Below are 16,420 nucleotides of genomic sequence, written 5' to 3' on the forward strand. Positions count from 1 at the left end.
GAAGGCACATTACGACTTACAACACCCGAAAACAGAATTCACGACACAGAAATAAGAATTCAATCGACAAGAATCAGACTCTCACTATAAGAACCGACGTACCCGTCATGAAGTTTAATTCCAAGGGGTTTGACTTGGCGTGGTTCTGGATTATACAAAACGAAATCTCCATTTAGCATAGCAATATGAACTCCACCAGTTGCTCTAAAACCCAATGGCCACGTTATCCATCCACGTTCTGGAAGAACAATCGTGCGGATCGTTTTCCAAGTCTCCATTTCCAGAACCCATATGTCACAGTAGTAATCCTTCCCATCTTGTCTGTAATGGAACATAGAAACTAATTTCTCAAACACGCCAATACTGGTGTGAAAAAACTCTATGCCTTTGCCCATCTTATCAGGAAGCACAATCTTTTGAAAAACCTCACCGACGAAATCAAAAGAAAGGATGGAAGTGCACTGCTGAGAATGGTCCAATACAATCCAGTACACAACACCATCAATGTATGCAAATGAGTTAGTGTTGAAAGACGAGACATTAGGTGAAAGAGGAGGAACTGCGCTAATTCTTTTCCAGGCATCCAATCTAACGCTGTAAACCTCAACTTCGAAGATACATTTCTTCCCCAGAAAGCTCACAATCCTCACAACCTTATAGTCATTTTCCCCACTGTGAAACCCAAATCCAGTTGCATCGAAACGGATTGTGTGCTGAATAAGGCCTTTCGGTAGCCTCTTGAATTTTCTGATTGATGGGTTCCATAGATATATAGGATTCCTCAAACACCGACCTACATGATTAGAGAGGCAAAGCAATCCATTGCAAGAACCATTAATGCGTAAACTTATATTCTCCTGCTCCGGAAGCTCTAAATCCAAACACTTAGCAACTGTATCCCGACAGCAGAGCGAAAAGCGATAATTTGCAGTGCGGAGAAGAAGATAATCGTATGAATCTCGCATTATATTTTTTCCAAGATGGGCGGTTTTGAAGTCAGGGCTGCTAATTAAAACGTTCCAAGATTTGCAGACACATTTGAACCGTAAAAGAGATTTCACAGGTAATCTTGCAAGGATTTTAAACAAGATTTCTTCCGGAATATGTTTTTTTCTTCGTCTTCTTTCATACTTAAGGACAAACATGATGAAGCTAAACAAAAGGCCTAATTACCAGAACATACAAAGCATTTTGGAACGAAAATTCCATGCACCATTACGAGAAACCCAAATCAAGAAAAGCTCATGAAAGACGCAACAGTTCTTGGATGATCCAGTCGAACAAAGTAATCAGATAAATGCCCGAGAAGTATATCATACCTCAAGTATGCCTACGGAGTTTCAATTCGAAACCCTAACTGTTACTTGTTGATCAATCATGCAAATGCGGGCATCCAAGAGACACTGAATGATCGAATCCGCGCCCAGACTGAAAGAACCCCGAACCCCACTTCTTGGTTTTCAGGAGCTGATCGGCTTCACCGTCTTCCCTTGGTGGCTTCCTTCACATTCAACCTTTGTTTGCCTTTTCGTTCGGGCGGGGTCTTTTTCCTTTGATTTTGTATCGGTTGTCAGCTTGCCTTGGTTGCTGAATCGTGTTAAAAGTTAATACTCTGCTTCTATTTTTGCTGTCAAGTTTGAAGTTCGTTTATGTAATTTGCAATATTTTGGATCATGAGATGTTCTGCCACATGTACGGCTCAGATCAGTTGTTATGTTGTTGCCCTATGGTCGTAGGAGTTGTCCCAAGTATTGGGAGAATTCCAAAAAAGATCAATCTAAATAAATGTCTCTTCGTGAAAAGCTATTGCTGCTCTGATTTTCTTTGTCTCTGCCGCTGCTGCCATTTTTGTTCATATCTTCATGTTTTTCTCGTCTTTATTTATAGTTTTGAAGAAGATGGAGATTGTCTGAATGAGTAGTGCTAGGTGACCAATTTTTTAGATCAAATTTGTAAAATATGTAATATGTCACTAATAAAAAATAAGCACGTTAATCAACACTTATTAATAATCTAAGCATCAACAATCACGTCATATTGTTTACAAAATTTGGTTTTGAAAAATTAATTTTTCTAGCGTTATTTTGGTTTGAATACCAACGAATTGGACCGATTTGTAATAGCTGTATGGGTGTCATCTTTGGATTAGTTTAGTTGGCCATGTCAGCTTATATATGGGTCAGTTTGATATTGACATGCTTTTTAAGAAAAAACTATTTTTGTTGTGTTTTAAGAATAATTAAATGTAAAATAGAAAAGATTAGCATTTGGTAAACTATATTTTTAAAAGTGTTGTGATTATGAAAAGCATAGTAAAAGCATTTGATATATTTTTAATGTGAAAGTGATATAATTGTATATAATGACAAATATGAAAGTTGTAGTGGGGGTGGTGGCAATGACAATGGTGACAATGGTAGCATTTATGGTGGGGGTATGGTGGTAGTGCCATTAATGGGGTGTGATGGTTGGGCGTAGAGGTAAATATGGTGATAGAGGCGACGGTGGTGGCATTTGTGGTTATGATTGTAGTTATAGTGGTGGTGATGGCAGTGTCGGCAACAATGGTGGTGGCAATGTTGGTGATGGTGGTTGTGGTTGTGGTTTTGGTGGTGATTGTGATTGTAGTGGTGGTAGTTACGGTTGTTGTGGTGGTGGTGGCAACAATGGTGGTATAAGGTTAGTGTTTATAGTGGTTGGTACTGGTGGTCACTGTATTCTCCGAGGGCTAAAATGTACGTGTAAAGGATAGAATAATGTAATTTATAAAACTAATGAAGGTATTCTAGGAATTGAAAAGGTTCCCTAAGGGCTTAATTAACTCCAGTTTTTATTAAAACAGTTGTTAAAAGCAATCTACATGCTGCTTTTAAACGGTGCTATCTAAAGACCACTGCTTTTAATAAACAAGATATTTTAGCTTTACTAAACATTTTTCTATTGCAAAGACTATACCAAACAGGGCCTATAGTTGGTAGGGATCTGCTTAATTGTTAAGCTACCATACAAACCTATAGAGACGAGTAGTGTTTTACTTACCATATGTTTGTGTCATCTCTTTATAGAGGTAGAGATGGGATAAATAGATGGTAAAAACAATAATTTTGTATAAATACTCATTTGTGTACTATTTGTGCATTACAGAACTTGCGATTTCTCTCTCTAAAAATACATGTTCTCTCTCTGTGAATTCTCGATCTCCTTGATTTTTAAGGTAATGAGTTTGAACTGGTTCACGCTGTTTGGACTTTTAATTGCCTTTTTTAGGCTATAGATTATTTTAATTCTTTTTAAAAAGGAAAAACATTACAAAGAAGTTCTCTACGGATCTTTAAACCGTACATATCAAATACATGACCTAAATTAGCTAAGCCATGTATTTGTCTTGAAAGATTTCATATGTCTTGTATAAGAGACTGAATTTGCCATAAAATTTGCACTTGTCTCTGCAGATTTTGGACTAAGATTTAAGAGTCCCCTTCCAGAGCGACATATTTCACCTGAAGTCGAACTGCCCCAGTGAGAAATACAAGATTAGTTTGTCCAAGACAATTTCCAACAAATTACCTACAACAGCATGACCAATTTTTAAGAGTGATTTTATTTGCTTGCCAGTAATCAAATAAATTTTTCTTAATGTGTAGAACAAAAGCATGGGGCCTGAGAAGTGGTAATTTATCCTGTGGTGGATGTCAGCAGTTTGAGTCTGCTTATCTTCAACTCGCAAGTTTAATTGAACAAAACTACATATACGATAGCACCCAATTTGTTCAATTTGACGGTTCAATTAGGTTATTAATTTGTGGATATTACTTTATTACAAAAAAAAACCCATATTTTTCAACAGACTGTAAAACATTTCCAAATTTACATGATCCAAGAAACCAAATTTATATCATTAGGTGGTTTTGTAATTCCAATATTAGTAAGACCGTTCCCTAAAAATGAAGCAAATTAAAGAACATTAACGAAAAAGGTGAGATATATCTTCAGAATGCAAATTATGTTGGAATTTGGTGGCATAGATTAGAGCCACACTTCGTAATATGAGTCTTTGTATGATTTTTCAACCAAGTAGTATGGGCCTTTGAAGTGATGCCTCTTGATTTCAAACCAAAGTAATGTGAGCCTTTGAATGATTGTGTAACCAAGTAATATGAAACTTTGAAGTGGTGCCTCTTGATTACAAACCAAGTAATATGAGCCTTTGAATGATTGTTTAACCATTTCATAATGACACACTTATGGTACCTCTATATGACACATCCCAACCCAAATATCCAAATGGCACCTAGATGGCATGTGTTGGCCGCCACCCAAGGATGACTAAAGCCATGAGTGTGAAACTATGAGCGAATCAAGGGACAATCAATTCAAAAATATGCCAGAACTAACATTCATATGGAAGATGCAACACAAACTAAAATAGAAGTAATTGAAATCCAACCTAAACACGAAAGAAACCAAGTATCCAATGTTCACAAATCTGAATAAATATGTACGAATATGTCCAGAGCATACCACAACATGAAAATGCGAGAGAAAGTAAGGCATCAAGTGAAAAATGATCATAAAAGGAAGTCATACTCAAATGGAGGGAGGCAAGTCACTAGTAGGGAAACGCCTCGAAGCTCGGGTTGTACTCTTCGTCGCTATGTCCTGAGGGGGTGCAAAAACCAAAAAGGTGAGTGGACCAAAGTTTATAATAATACTAATAATACGAAAAACCAATTTATTTCAGAACATACTAACCCCCTGTTTTGAAAACACATATATAATACTACATATAGGTTTTATAAAAACCCTAGCATGCCATGTAAAACATTCGTAAAACATCTGTAAATCGTATCCGTGAAGTACTCTACTAGGGGTATCATAGTCGCCTGAAGGCAGTACCTGTCCATCACCTGAAGGTGAAGCTGAATAACCTCTCTATCACCCAAAGGTGAAGCTGTATAAAATAGCATACATCCATCTCCTCTATCTCATGTTTAGCTTCTTCTATGTGAATGTTGTATTTTAAACTCTCGTATCAAACATTAGAGCTCAAAAGCTCAAACCTCGTCTCATAAATCCATGATAAACGATAATCATAATTCTATAACAAACATCTACGTGAATCCATAAAATTTCACAACCAAAAATCCAATGATTCATAACCTTTAGTACGTATTATAAAAATCCGATAAATCATAATTATTCCGTAAAAGAAATCTAAATAAATCATAAGTATGAAAATCCATAAAACATATTATAAATCATGCTCCATTCATAAAATATGCAGTGCATGCTAGGCCAATATTTTATAAAAAAATATATATAAGTTATAAAGAGGTCCACTCACTTTTTCTGTTTTGCGCCCCCTCAGGAGTTAGAATTGAGGCATCGATCCCGGCGTCAAGACTCTATAGCATAGGTATCCTTGAGTCTCGTCAGTATAGGTATCATTCCCTTGTTCGTATATTTTTCTAGTACTTCTTCCATATTATTTTTAGTAAGTGTATGCTCTGAACACGTTCATCCTTTGGCATAATCGTTCTAATTACTTATTCTTTATTTGCATGCATGTTTAAAATGGCCGTCACCCTCAAATGTCGGTCAGCACGTGCCTACCCTGGTATGTGAGGATATCGAGGTTGGGGCATGTCACTATAAATAGAGGACAAATTCTAAAAGAAAATAAGAGTAAATACACTACAAAATCCCCAACAAGTATTAGAAATATTAGCCTTCTAATACGTCCACCTTGTCATTGAAAAACTAGAGTACTAAGGATAATTCTATGCAAATTTTGTTCTTGGTATAAACTTGAGTGTTTCCTATAATCTCTGTGAGTTTGGGGCTTGTCTTAAGAATGTGCAAAACTTTGAGAAACAATAAGTGTAAGGCTGGGTTTCATTGTGGAGCCGAATAAAGTCTGAAATATTAGATGTGGAGTCGAATAAAGTCTGATAAATTAGACTTTGAGAAACATTAGATGTGGAGCCGAATAAAGTCTGAAAGATAGTGTAGTTACTACGTGCTTTGAAGCAATATTTCATCCTTCATCTTAACCATACCCACATGTTACAAAAAAATTCCAATAGTTGTTTGGTTCATGAGAATCATTTTGCAAGTTTGAGAGCTTTAAAAAACTGTTGTAACTAAGTAAAGGTAACATGTGTTCTTCATTCAGATCTTCATGAGTAAAAAGCGTTTGAATATTTAGTTGACGAACAATCAAACCTTGAATAACAACAACGACACTCCATTATATGTAGCACTCTATAATTTTTCTCAAATATTAAAAAATAATGAAAACTAAAAACTAAAAATATTTACACATGACTCACCATCACCATCAACACGCTATTTTGCCATCCTGATTCACGTACTTGCATGTTTTGTAATGTTTTCTAAAATTGATTTTCAAAAATTGTCATAATTATGAAAAATTAAGAGCCCGTTGGTTTAGCTTTTTAGCAGGCATTTTTAAATTGTTTAGGTTCTAAGTTTAAATCTCCTTCCCGTTAATATCATTCACAAAAAAGAAAAATCGAAAAACATTAAACAACTATTTTATAATTTCACCATTCCCTTCTCTTTAAATGCTTACTTTTAGAACTCTTACCCCACCAAAGAAATCTCCTCCTTTCACAGATTTGTCTCCATAGGACACTTCAACATTTTTCTCTTACACTGCGCTCTGACATGGAGCTTTTCACTAAAAGAAATATTAGTTTTTTACCTCTATAATGGTAATAATTTTTCTTTTTTTTTAAATTACAAATTAATACGGACACAGTGGAAGAAGCAAGTAAAAAACAGCAGCTAGCTACTGCACTCCCAGGGTATATAAAGAAAAGAAAACCCTAAGAACTGAAACTCTATATAATAAAATAAAAAAAAAAAACTCTAGATGCAGCCGAAACCACCATCACCATTGGAACAACAAACCCTTTCGGCTCTGAGAACAAAAACGCTATACAAAAGACGACCATTCTCTTTGATTTGCGGCAAATTCCACATGAAGCTAAGGAATGGTTTTAGGGATCTTTGATTCACGCATTTGTTTGGGTTCAAATATTGGAATAATTGAATCAGGTATGCTTCTACATCTTGAATCCGGTATATCTTTGGAACCCATCAATCAGAAAATTGAAAAGACTTCCCAATAGCCTTCAACATACAACTGTTTTCGTTCATCTAGGGTTTGGGTTTCATGGTGAGGTTGACGACTACAGGGTTGTGAGGGTTGCGAGGTTTCTATGCAACAAAATTATCTTTGGGATTGAGGTTTACAATCTTAGACTGAATCGTTGGAGGACAATTATCGCGGTGTCTGCTGTTTCAAATGATGTCAAAACTTTGCAATCTGTGTGCGTTTTCCTGAACAGAGTTGTCTATTGGATCACAAAGGAGCTATTTAGGTTAATATTTGAACATTGGACTTAGATGAAGGAAAGCACAGGGGTGCCAAATTAAAGAGGACTTGCCTGAAGCCTAGTATCAAGCCCAGAGGCAAATTGAGGCCTTCTCAGCCAAAATGCAAGCCACGTGCTTACTATTGAAGTGACAATGGATGAAGACTAACCTACTACCAGCCAAAGAATACTTTCTAGTGGCATTCCAAGTAAAAAGTTGATGACTCACTACCCTCCAAGTGCTTTCGGGCAAGAACAAAGTTACAGCAATAGGACTAATTTGCCTATAATAGGAGGAAGAGGCCCCAGAGACAACGACACTCAACCAATCAAACAAACAAACATACAAACTCTGCTCTCAAGCCAGATTTGCATTCAAAAGCTGAAATCAATCCAAATTCAGTTTTTTTTAGCGACAAGCTATCTCTTGTCTAGTTTAAAAGCTCTGTTATCTCCCTCAGTGGTGTAATATCGATTCCCTTGTATAAACTTGTTTACCATCCATCCCTTTTTAGCATATAAACCCCTGTTAATTCAAAGAGAAGTGATTGCAAGAGGTTTAACCTTGACAGACAAGGTGAAATCTTGCCCGAAGCTCTTTGTTTGTTTTCTAAATTTGTAGATCTATTACTTAATGCCTTCTTTAGTATGTATTCAAGTCATATCCACCTGTTTTCCTACTTTAAGAGTCTTATTTGCATTTGGATCTGGTTAGATTAATGGATATGTTATCATTAAAATCAATCAAGAACCAAGCAAATGACTTAAGGGGATCTGGACTCCCTTCATTCGAACATACAAGACTACGAACTAAAAGTCCTTGTTCGCAAGGCAAGAAAAAGAATTTAATGTGGACTTAACCCATCCACGACAATTTTTTGATAACAAGAAGTCCGAGTAACTTGGGGCGCAAGTAATCGACTTAAAACACTCTTGTTCTACATCTGCTATACTGAGATAGCAGTGGCATGCCTAGCTCTCAGTTAGTTTTGATTGCGAGCCTCAAGGCCTACACCTAAGGCCCCACAAAGGCACCTTTCAGAACTAACTTTGTCCTCTTCTTGTAGCACTTCAACAACCAAGAGCCTGACTACACATCCATAGTGCCAATCCCTTGGGGAGCTGTACTGAGGTCTGAGGATCCTTCTCCAAAGAAATCTTCGCCCGAACAGGAGCCATCTCAACATAGCCCTTCCATCCTTACTTTTGATCTTGGCAGCGAGGTTTTTCAAAAGATTTTGCTTCCTGAGACAACGGTCGAAGTGTCCACTGACGTCGGCATTCAAGCGGTTGAGAACTCAATCTCCTTGTTCCAAGTAAGAACAGATATGCTTGGCTTGTACTGTGACATAAGCGTATTGGAAGTGGATACTTGGAAAATGATGCAGACAATTATTTTTCCATACTCTAAACTAGCATGGCCATTAGAGATGGAAGCAAATGGAAGACTTCATTTGGCTATAAAAGGCGACAATCCAGATCACCCAGAAATTGGTTTTATTTGATCCCGAGTCTATCCAAATTAGGGCTACTGAAATGGGGTTGAATTGCGAGTACTTAGCCTATGTTGGTGTCTATACTGAGAGTCTAATTTTACTCAGCTGAAGTCTAATTTTGACTTTGGTCCTGAGTTACATTATACATGCATGCATATCTTTGTAGACTATTGCGAACCTTTAGCAAAATGTACGTTTGGTTTGGTGCTATGCAATCGACTCGAATATTTTAATAAAAATGAAATTTCCTGCTGATACACTAAAAGAAATAGTACTTATGACTATTTTTGTCTTGCAATTTATGCATTCCATTTTATAGCAATCTATACTCCAAATCGAATACTTTTCTTTTTTTCTTTTTTTTTTTTATTGCGCTCTTATATAGGAGTGTGTGAGGCTAAAAGGGATATTAAAATCACTAATTAACCATAATTGTACTTCAAAATCGTCCCGTGAGTTTATGTTGGTGACTGATATACACCTTCACAATGAGGGCTTATTCGAACTTCATTAAAGAGAGGAAAGGCAAAAACCCAAAGTAAGAGATGATGCGACGTGGAGAGGAACAAAATCAATACGCAAAGTTCCAATCAAAAAGGGAACAAATTCAAACAACCAAAGAAAAGGTAGCAGTAATTAAGCAAAGTACAAAATCCATTTTTCTTTATAAACAATACAAAATCCTTATGTAACCATCATCCAACTTTGAAAATATATGCGATAGTGTTAACCCAAAAAAAAAAAAAACGATATATATGTGATACTGTTAGGTGTAATATTTTTTTTTTTTTTAAACAAACGATATTATTTACACTAAGTGAGAGGGGTTAGGCTTCACCTCATAATGAGCTAACAATAATGTTGTTCAAATCCACCTTTGACGAGAATTGAACCTAAGACCTCTCATTTACATGTGAAGAGGAATACCATTAAACTATAGTACTAAGTGTAATATTTGTAAGCTTAGCAATTTGTAAATTATCTTAGTGTATACGGTCTTTCTCTTAACTTTACTATGTCCGAAGTTCCAACTATTTCCCTCTCCCTCTCCTTACTGAAGTATTTAGAGTAGACATATCGTTTAGAATATTAACAAAAATAAAATTAAAAACAAATTAAAAAAAAAAAGAAAGAATTATAAGCTTAAAGTTTTCGGTAATATTAGCAATGTCTGTCAAAATAAATATTGTCCAACATGAACCAAAAACCTAACAAAATAACATTGTCGGGTAAAAAAATGAGGTGTCGGATTTTGGGTTAGATGAAATAATTCGTATCGTGAATGGCTTTGGGAAATTAATTTTGAGAAGCCTACTTCAAACCATAGAAGGGATATTGTTCTGATGACCTTTCAAGTGGAGGTAACATGTATCACTTGTAAAAGCTATTATCTCCATGAGTAAAAGCTTTTGGAGCATCCAATTGATGAAAGATCGACATTGAGCAATAACAACTGCTTAGTACTACAATTTAGTAGTATTTTTCTTCAGTTGTAATTTAAATGTCTTACATTCGATTTTCGCTAAAGACAAATTTGAACCACATCCGACCTTAATTTAGCTATGGAGTTAGAGTCTCGTTTTTGCTCTGGGTTGGGTTTTTCTCTGAGTTTTTGTTTCTATGATTCTTTAGCGCGTGTTTATATTTTAGTTCTTCAATTTCATTTCGGGGTTTGTGTTGTTCATGCACTTCCCTTCCAACCTTTTAAGACGGTACAGTTCCCATTTACCCACCCACACCTTATTGGCCCTTTTAATTCAATTTTTCTCCCTTGTTGGTATTTTACTATTTTTTTATCCTTCCTTTTTGGTTAGGTTTTTTTTTTTTTTTTTTTTTTTTTTTTAATCTTTTGACGAGTGTGGCATAGGTGGACTAAAATACATACCTTACTTTGCAAAAAATAAAGCTTCTTAACCGCACAAGTTACAAGTCTTATGCTCATTGCCCACACCCTTCACTATTTTAACGTCAATATGGGTCGTACGGCAACTTGGATCTTTATGCTTCTATGGATATAATAGAAGAGATTTGTGTGGTCACGCAAAAGATCACGTAATCTCCCAAACACACAACCAAAGAGAGTCCTTAGTCCATCACGGGTCTACTTTCACAAAGATCCACTTGATTGTATGGGCATACACGTGACGTGATCCTCTAGGCAAAAACAAGAATTCCCCCCCTTGAAGGGGTCATCAAGATGTTAATTTACCACCAAACATCAACGGGTGCATAGCTTTGAACTGGAATAAATATAACCCTTCAGTTTTATAAATACAGGCTGCAACAATACAATTTATAATATACAGATTCTGCTTTTCAATCTCTATACATATATAGGCAACTCCAGCATTTTGTTGTCAAAGATTGTATTTACTAAGCTCTGGAGAGGTTCTTGAGGGGCGAATTATCGATTTAGTATATGCAATAGGCAAAGCAAGTAGTTTCTTAGCTTTGCTTACATAAGCCCTTCTTGTGAAGTTGTTGTAATCGTTAGCTTCTATCTCGTCCAGTATTTGGCGATATAGGAGTAGCGACGCCAAGACCTGCAACGGTTGAATGTTTTGATCAGATGTTTTAGAAAAACTTGGACGGTTGATCGGATAGACACAATAATTTTTCGTGAAAGGTTAACTAGAACCAAGTAGGATCTAATATCTTTGTCAGTTTTTGTTTCATATTTACTAAACTTGTGAGGCTTACCGGCCATCTGCTGGCTTCACTCAACTCTGTCACTCCCTTCTCTGCCTCATCGAAGAACATCCTTGCCCTCTTTATTTGATCCTTCATGAAACTCCTCCATTTGTCTGTGACCTTTCCAGCATATATATCAGCATCGGAGAGTCCTGCTTCTGCAAGCTCATCTTGGGGTAAATAAATTCTTCCTCTCCTTGCACTGCTCAAGAGAATGTTTGTCAGTGGGATACAAACTACAACATTAATGAAAGTGAGAGCTCCTACTACTAATATTGAGAGTAAGAGATCAAGAGAGAGTAAGAGAATGAAGTCTGTTATAAGATTCCATTTGCATCTCTGTCTCTTCTCTCGCTCTAATTCAACTAAAGTTAGAGAATCGTGTCTTGCAGTCTTATGTGACTTTCGAAAGCAAGCAGCTGAAGTATCAGACTTTGTCAGAGCTATCTTCAATTGAATATACCAGCTTACTCTATAGCTTTGGGCATTTTTGTTTCAACAATGTTGCTAACATGACTAAAATGTTCAGTTATAAATCGTTAATGTTGTATGCTTACTCCTCCCCAACATCACGGAGTATGTTTGTTAGCTGATTCGCAATTCCTAACGCCAAGGCAGCATTATATACACTCTCCGTTGTTGCTTGCGATTCAGTTGAAATGCCCATAACTGGAACACTCATTAATCCAACAGTTCCAGCAACATAATAGCAGTAAAGATATAGTTCATCGAAGTTTTGGTATCTTGACTTCCTGAGGTCCATTCTCATTCCTTCTATCATATCTTTGAATGGCTACAGAAAGAGCACAAGGTGGAGTCAGAACTCAGAAGTTAATCAAAAAGCAAAGCTTTCAATTAAATTCACAAGCTTTCCTGTTGTTTTGATTTAACTATCAATCAAATTGGAAAGGGAACTTTTCGGTGGATGAAAATGGATATGTATTAAACTTAAATGTTTCTTAGTTCCTTTTCACATTTCAAGATACAGTTTCAAAAGAAGAAAGATAAAAAGACAAAATTTGTATCACACATGCAAAAACGAAGTCTGTAAAGATGAAAGCAAAAAACTTAGGCCTTTTGACTTTATATAATCTTTGAGCAGTAATTCTAACCTGAATGTCAACCGGAAATTTGGTGACCGTATCTGACAAAGCAGCATCGAGCATATCAAATGGACGGCCTTGGAACAGATCGTCCAATCTCGATTCCCACCTATCTAAAGCTGTGGGTGTTATGTGTGAAGCATTAGGCCCATCAACAAGCTCATCCGTCCTCCTGCACCACACTGTATGTGCAAGAGATCATAAGGCAATATGTTTTGTCACTTGTGCTGAAATGAAGAGTAAGCATCCATGGCAAATATATGTTTCATAGAAAATGTATTATCTGAGAAGAACAGAAACGACTAATCTCCTGACCGCCTCTGTCATATGCTGCAGTACAATTTCTACTCCTCCCATTTCTCCTCTCAACCTCTTTTCTGTCCCTCTCTCCTCACAGACAGGAAGTACATTAACTTCGTTTCACATCGATGGTGGTGCATGGTGTTTTCGAAGTTTGAGAAGAAATTTTTGTAGCAATGCAGGCGTTCACATGTCGCAAGCAAATTATTCATTTAAGGAGAAAAGAAGAACATTACATGTTTTCATGGATCATTCAGATAGGACATGTGAAGGCTGGTCTTCAATATTTAGAAGACGATGAATTTTCAAGACCTCTTGTCCTTATATTGAATTTGAATTCAGACAAGTTGAAGATAATCAAATCATTCTTCGTAAACACAGATTCAGCGGACAAGTATGACTTTTATGATCTCACAGTTTCGCTCTCTGGTAAAGGTAATCTATCTACCAAATATATGGAATATATTGTGCTACCAAAAGGAATAAACGCTTCATTTAGGATTCAGTCCACAGTATCAGAATAACGGTTATAGTCACTCACCATATATTGCCCAGATGGCCCTTCTTCTTTCGGGCGTCATAAGGAGAGTACCTGAAAAGTGTAAAGCGAAAAAGAATTAGGTAACTCCAAAAGATTAGTAATCGCAGTCAGACCACTACTTTAGCTGCAAAGTTCAACCAATATGCCTTTAAACGGCCAAAATAAAAATTATGCAAGAGAGGACCAACCGAGGTAAAAGGTCTTGGCATACTCTGCACATACTTCTCCACATCGATCATAAGCTTTACTCAACAAGCTCAGATTCCCGGGAAGAATAATATCCGGCTTCACATCAAGATATCCATTAGACCTCAACTGCTTCTTAACCAAGGATGCCTGCTTCAGCACCACGTCATACACCTTCTGTTCCGACGAGACAGCTGATTCTCCAAGCGGGTTGGCCACCATGCTTAATAAAACTGGAAATTTGGCTTCACTCCCTAAACCAGACCCTCCTACTGATGAATACTTCACATCTGTGCTGAGAGAGCAAGATTTCCAATCCTGTTTCCCACCCATCTTTGCTCTAATCGAACTTCGATTCCCCAAAACAAACCTCGATGAATCTAAAATCCCATAGAATTTGAACACCTCGGTGTTGGGGGAAACAACCCAAACTAATGCCACAGACATGTTTGTTTCAACTTGGAAACACCAACCTCAGCCCACCAACCAAACAAACTCTAGCCAGATATGTCTTGTCGTCTTACACTTGTTTCTCAAACCTTAATTCACACAAAAACTCATTTCATTCAGTTTCATCATCCTGTTTGAAAGCAAGGTATAAGCCCACAAAAATGGAGAAAAAAAAAACAGCCAAACAAGCTCTAACCACTTGATTCCTCACTCACCCAAAACACAAAAACAAAGGCTTTCTTATTAGGCTCCCGAATCCCTGTAACTCGATTTTAATCTCACTTTCTCCCTTAAAACTCAAACTTCGCCACTTAACTCCTGTAACTCGATCTTTGTTTCACTTGTAAATAAAAAAGCATTAACAACAACAACAACAACAACATAAATTGAAACTAAAATGGTCGACAACTTGACAAGCAAATAATCACTGAATGCCTGAAACAAATATTTGTAAGCAAAAAATGTGCCCACTTTTGTGGCATCAAGGAGGGGAAGTAGAACTATGGGTTCTTTACCTGTTTGTTGGGTTTGTTGGGTTTGTTGGTTGCTGCTTTTGCTTAGAGACCCACTTCCACTGTCTACTTAAAGAAAAGGCAGCAGCAGCAGCTTCCAAAAAACCAAGTTCAAAGCGTCACCATCTTCCCCTAAAAAATACAAACTAACAACGGCCATTAAGACGTTTTCCTCCATAACCCGACACCTCACCTCTCCACTCTTCCAGACTCTCTCTCTCTCTAGATTCTCTCTCTCCAACTACAATGCGTTTGGTTCTTGACTTGTTTCTCTGTTTTCCAATTTCCTACAAAAATGTCTTTTCTTCTGGTTTTCTAATTTTTGTTTATATATTTTTAACCCTAAAACTGAGATTTTGCTGATTCATTTGTTTCTTGTTCACTCCCTCAAATCTTGGTTTTTTGGATTTGGTTTTTTTTTTTGGTATGCCAGTTGCAACCTTTTATCATACGAGAGGGGGCATGAAATAAAATGCTGCAAATGTTCCATCCCTTTAAAGTTTCCTTCAATTTCAACTCGACCCGTTTGCAAGTTCGGGTTGACTTGGAAATTTATTTTTTTTAGAGTGCTGCTAGTTCCGCTGCTTGATTTATTTTTCCAACTACCTCATAGGCATTTATCATGAACATTTACATAAGTCCGTTTAATGAAACAAATGTGTGGATATGGTAGCACTTTTTTTTAAGTATCTATGGAATGTTTTAATATATGAATTCTTCGCATTTACTAACACCTATAAATCAAAATACTCGATAATCAAATACTTCGCAACAACTAAAGAGTTCTCTACATCTATTTTGCAACACTCAATTGTTGGCGTTGATGAATCATACAATGTTGATTGAGGGTATGCTGAAATACATGTGGCCTTCAAAAAATAATTGTCGCGTAAAGCCACCAACTAATGCTTTTTAAAGAATAAAAAATAAATAAAAAACCTGAATTCTTCACATTTACTAACACCTAAAAAAAATGAACGATCGAATTCTCATTACTTCCTCCATTTCTAAGTTCTATAATTCTTCACATTTAATAACAATATTGTATGATATATTGTTATTGCAATTAGTGATTTCAAAAATTTAACATATTACTTTCATAAGTTTTGTTTCTAGGGAGTTTTAACAAAATACTTTCGATACTGTTCACTTTTAACGAAAAATTACATTTTTACCTTTTCCTGGTACTACACCTTTATTTGTCATTTTTCATTAAAATTAAAGTTTTTTTAGACTTTTCTTTAGTTTTCTTTGTTTTCTATGCAAAGTTATGAGCACAATTTAGAGACATGCTTTGTTTTTTAGGAGTAAGATTCTCTTTCCTCTTTTTTTCCCTCCCCTTCCCAACGATCACAGTTAAAACACGTCAATATCTTATATTAATTTTTTTTTATATAAAGAGAAAAATAAAATAAAAAGTGTGAGAGAAATGGATGGAAAAAAAAATAGGAGAGAATTCTAATCCTTTGTTTTAAAGTATAAAAATAGCATGTCGGCCACATATGACACTGTTTATATTCCAAATAGGTGGACCAAATTAATAATTTATAACTTTGAAAAGTCGGTGATTTATAGAAAGGTCCGGACCCGTACCCGGACAAGAGACCCGAGAGTAAAAGTCCGACTTTATCCAGAAAGCAAGAAAATGGCAATCCAATAAGGATGACAACGCGGAAAAGCCGCCCAATCACTGCAGGATAACCTTATCAAATGCCAAACAAGAGAAAGGTGATGGGTG

The 16,420-nt window shown here is 36.4% G+C and overlaps 2 protein-coding genes across 6 annotated transcripts; both read right to left on the reverse strand.

Moving 5' to 3' along the window:
* Positions 1–59: 59 nt before the first annotated feature.
* LOC137740775 (F-box/kelch-repeat protein At3g06240-like) lies at positions 60–965 on the reverse strand. Its single transcript, XM_068480582.1, has one exon. It carries the CDS (start codon positions 963–965, stop codon positions 60–62), a length of 906 nt encoding a protein of 301 aa, XP_068336683.1.
* Positions 966–11,125: 10,160 nt separating this feature from the next.
* LOC137739664 (phytoene synthase 2, chloroplastic) lies at positions 11,126–15,114 on the reverse strand. 5 transcript variants are annotated; one of them, XM_068479322.1, is made up of 8 exons: positions 14,686–15,114; positions 14,386–14,500; positions 13,723–14,300; positions 13,535–13,585; positions 12,703–12,875; positions 12,148–12,383; positions 11,600–11,792; positions 11,126–11,442 (listed from the first exon to the last, which is right to left on the reverse strand). In XM_068479322.1, the coding sequence occupies exons 3-8, from the start codon at positions 14,165–14,167 to the stop codon at positions 11,257–11,259; spliced, it is 1,284 nt and encodes a 427-aa protein (XP_068335423.1). In that variant the 5' UTR covers positions 14,168–14,300; positions 14,386–14,500; positions 14,686–15,114; the 3' UTR covers positions 11,126–11,256. The 5 variants fall into 5 exon arrangements, with proteins under 5 accessions (XP_068335423.1, XP_068335425.1, XP_068335421.1 ...); XM_068479324.1 differs by having other exon boundaries at positions 13,723–14,259; positions 14,386–14,510; XM_068479320.1 differs by having other exon boundaries at positions 14,386–14,510.
* Between the last annotated feature and the right edge of the window lie 1,306 nt (positions 15,115–16,420).

The sequence above is a fragment of the Pyrus communis genome, chromosome 7 (assembly GCF_963583255.1).
Source record: "Pyrus communis chromosome 7, drPyrComm1.1, whole genome shotgun sequence".
Lineage (NCBI taxonomy): Eukaryota > Viridiplantae > Streptophyta > Magnoliopsida > Rosales > Rosaceae > Pyrus > Pyrus communis.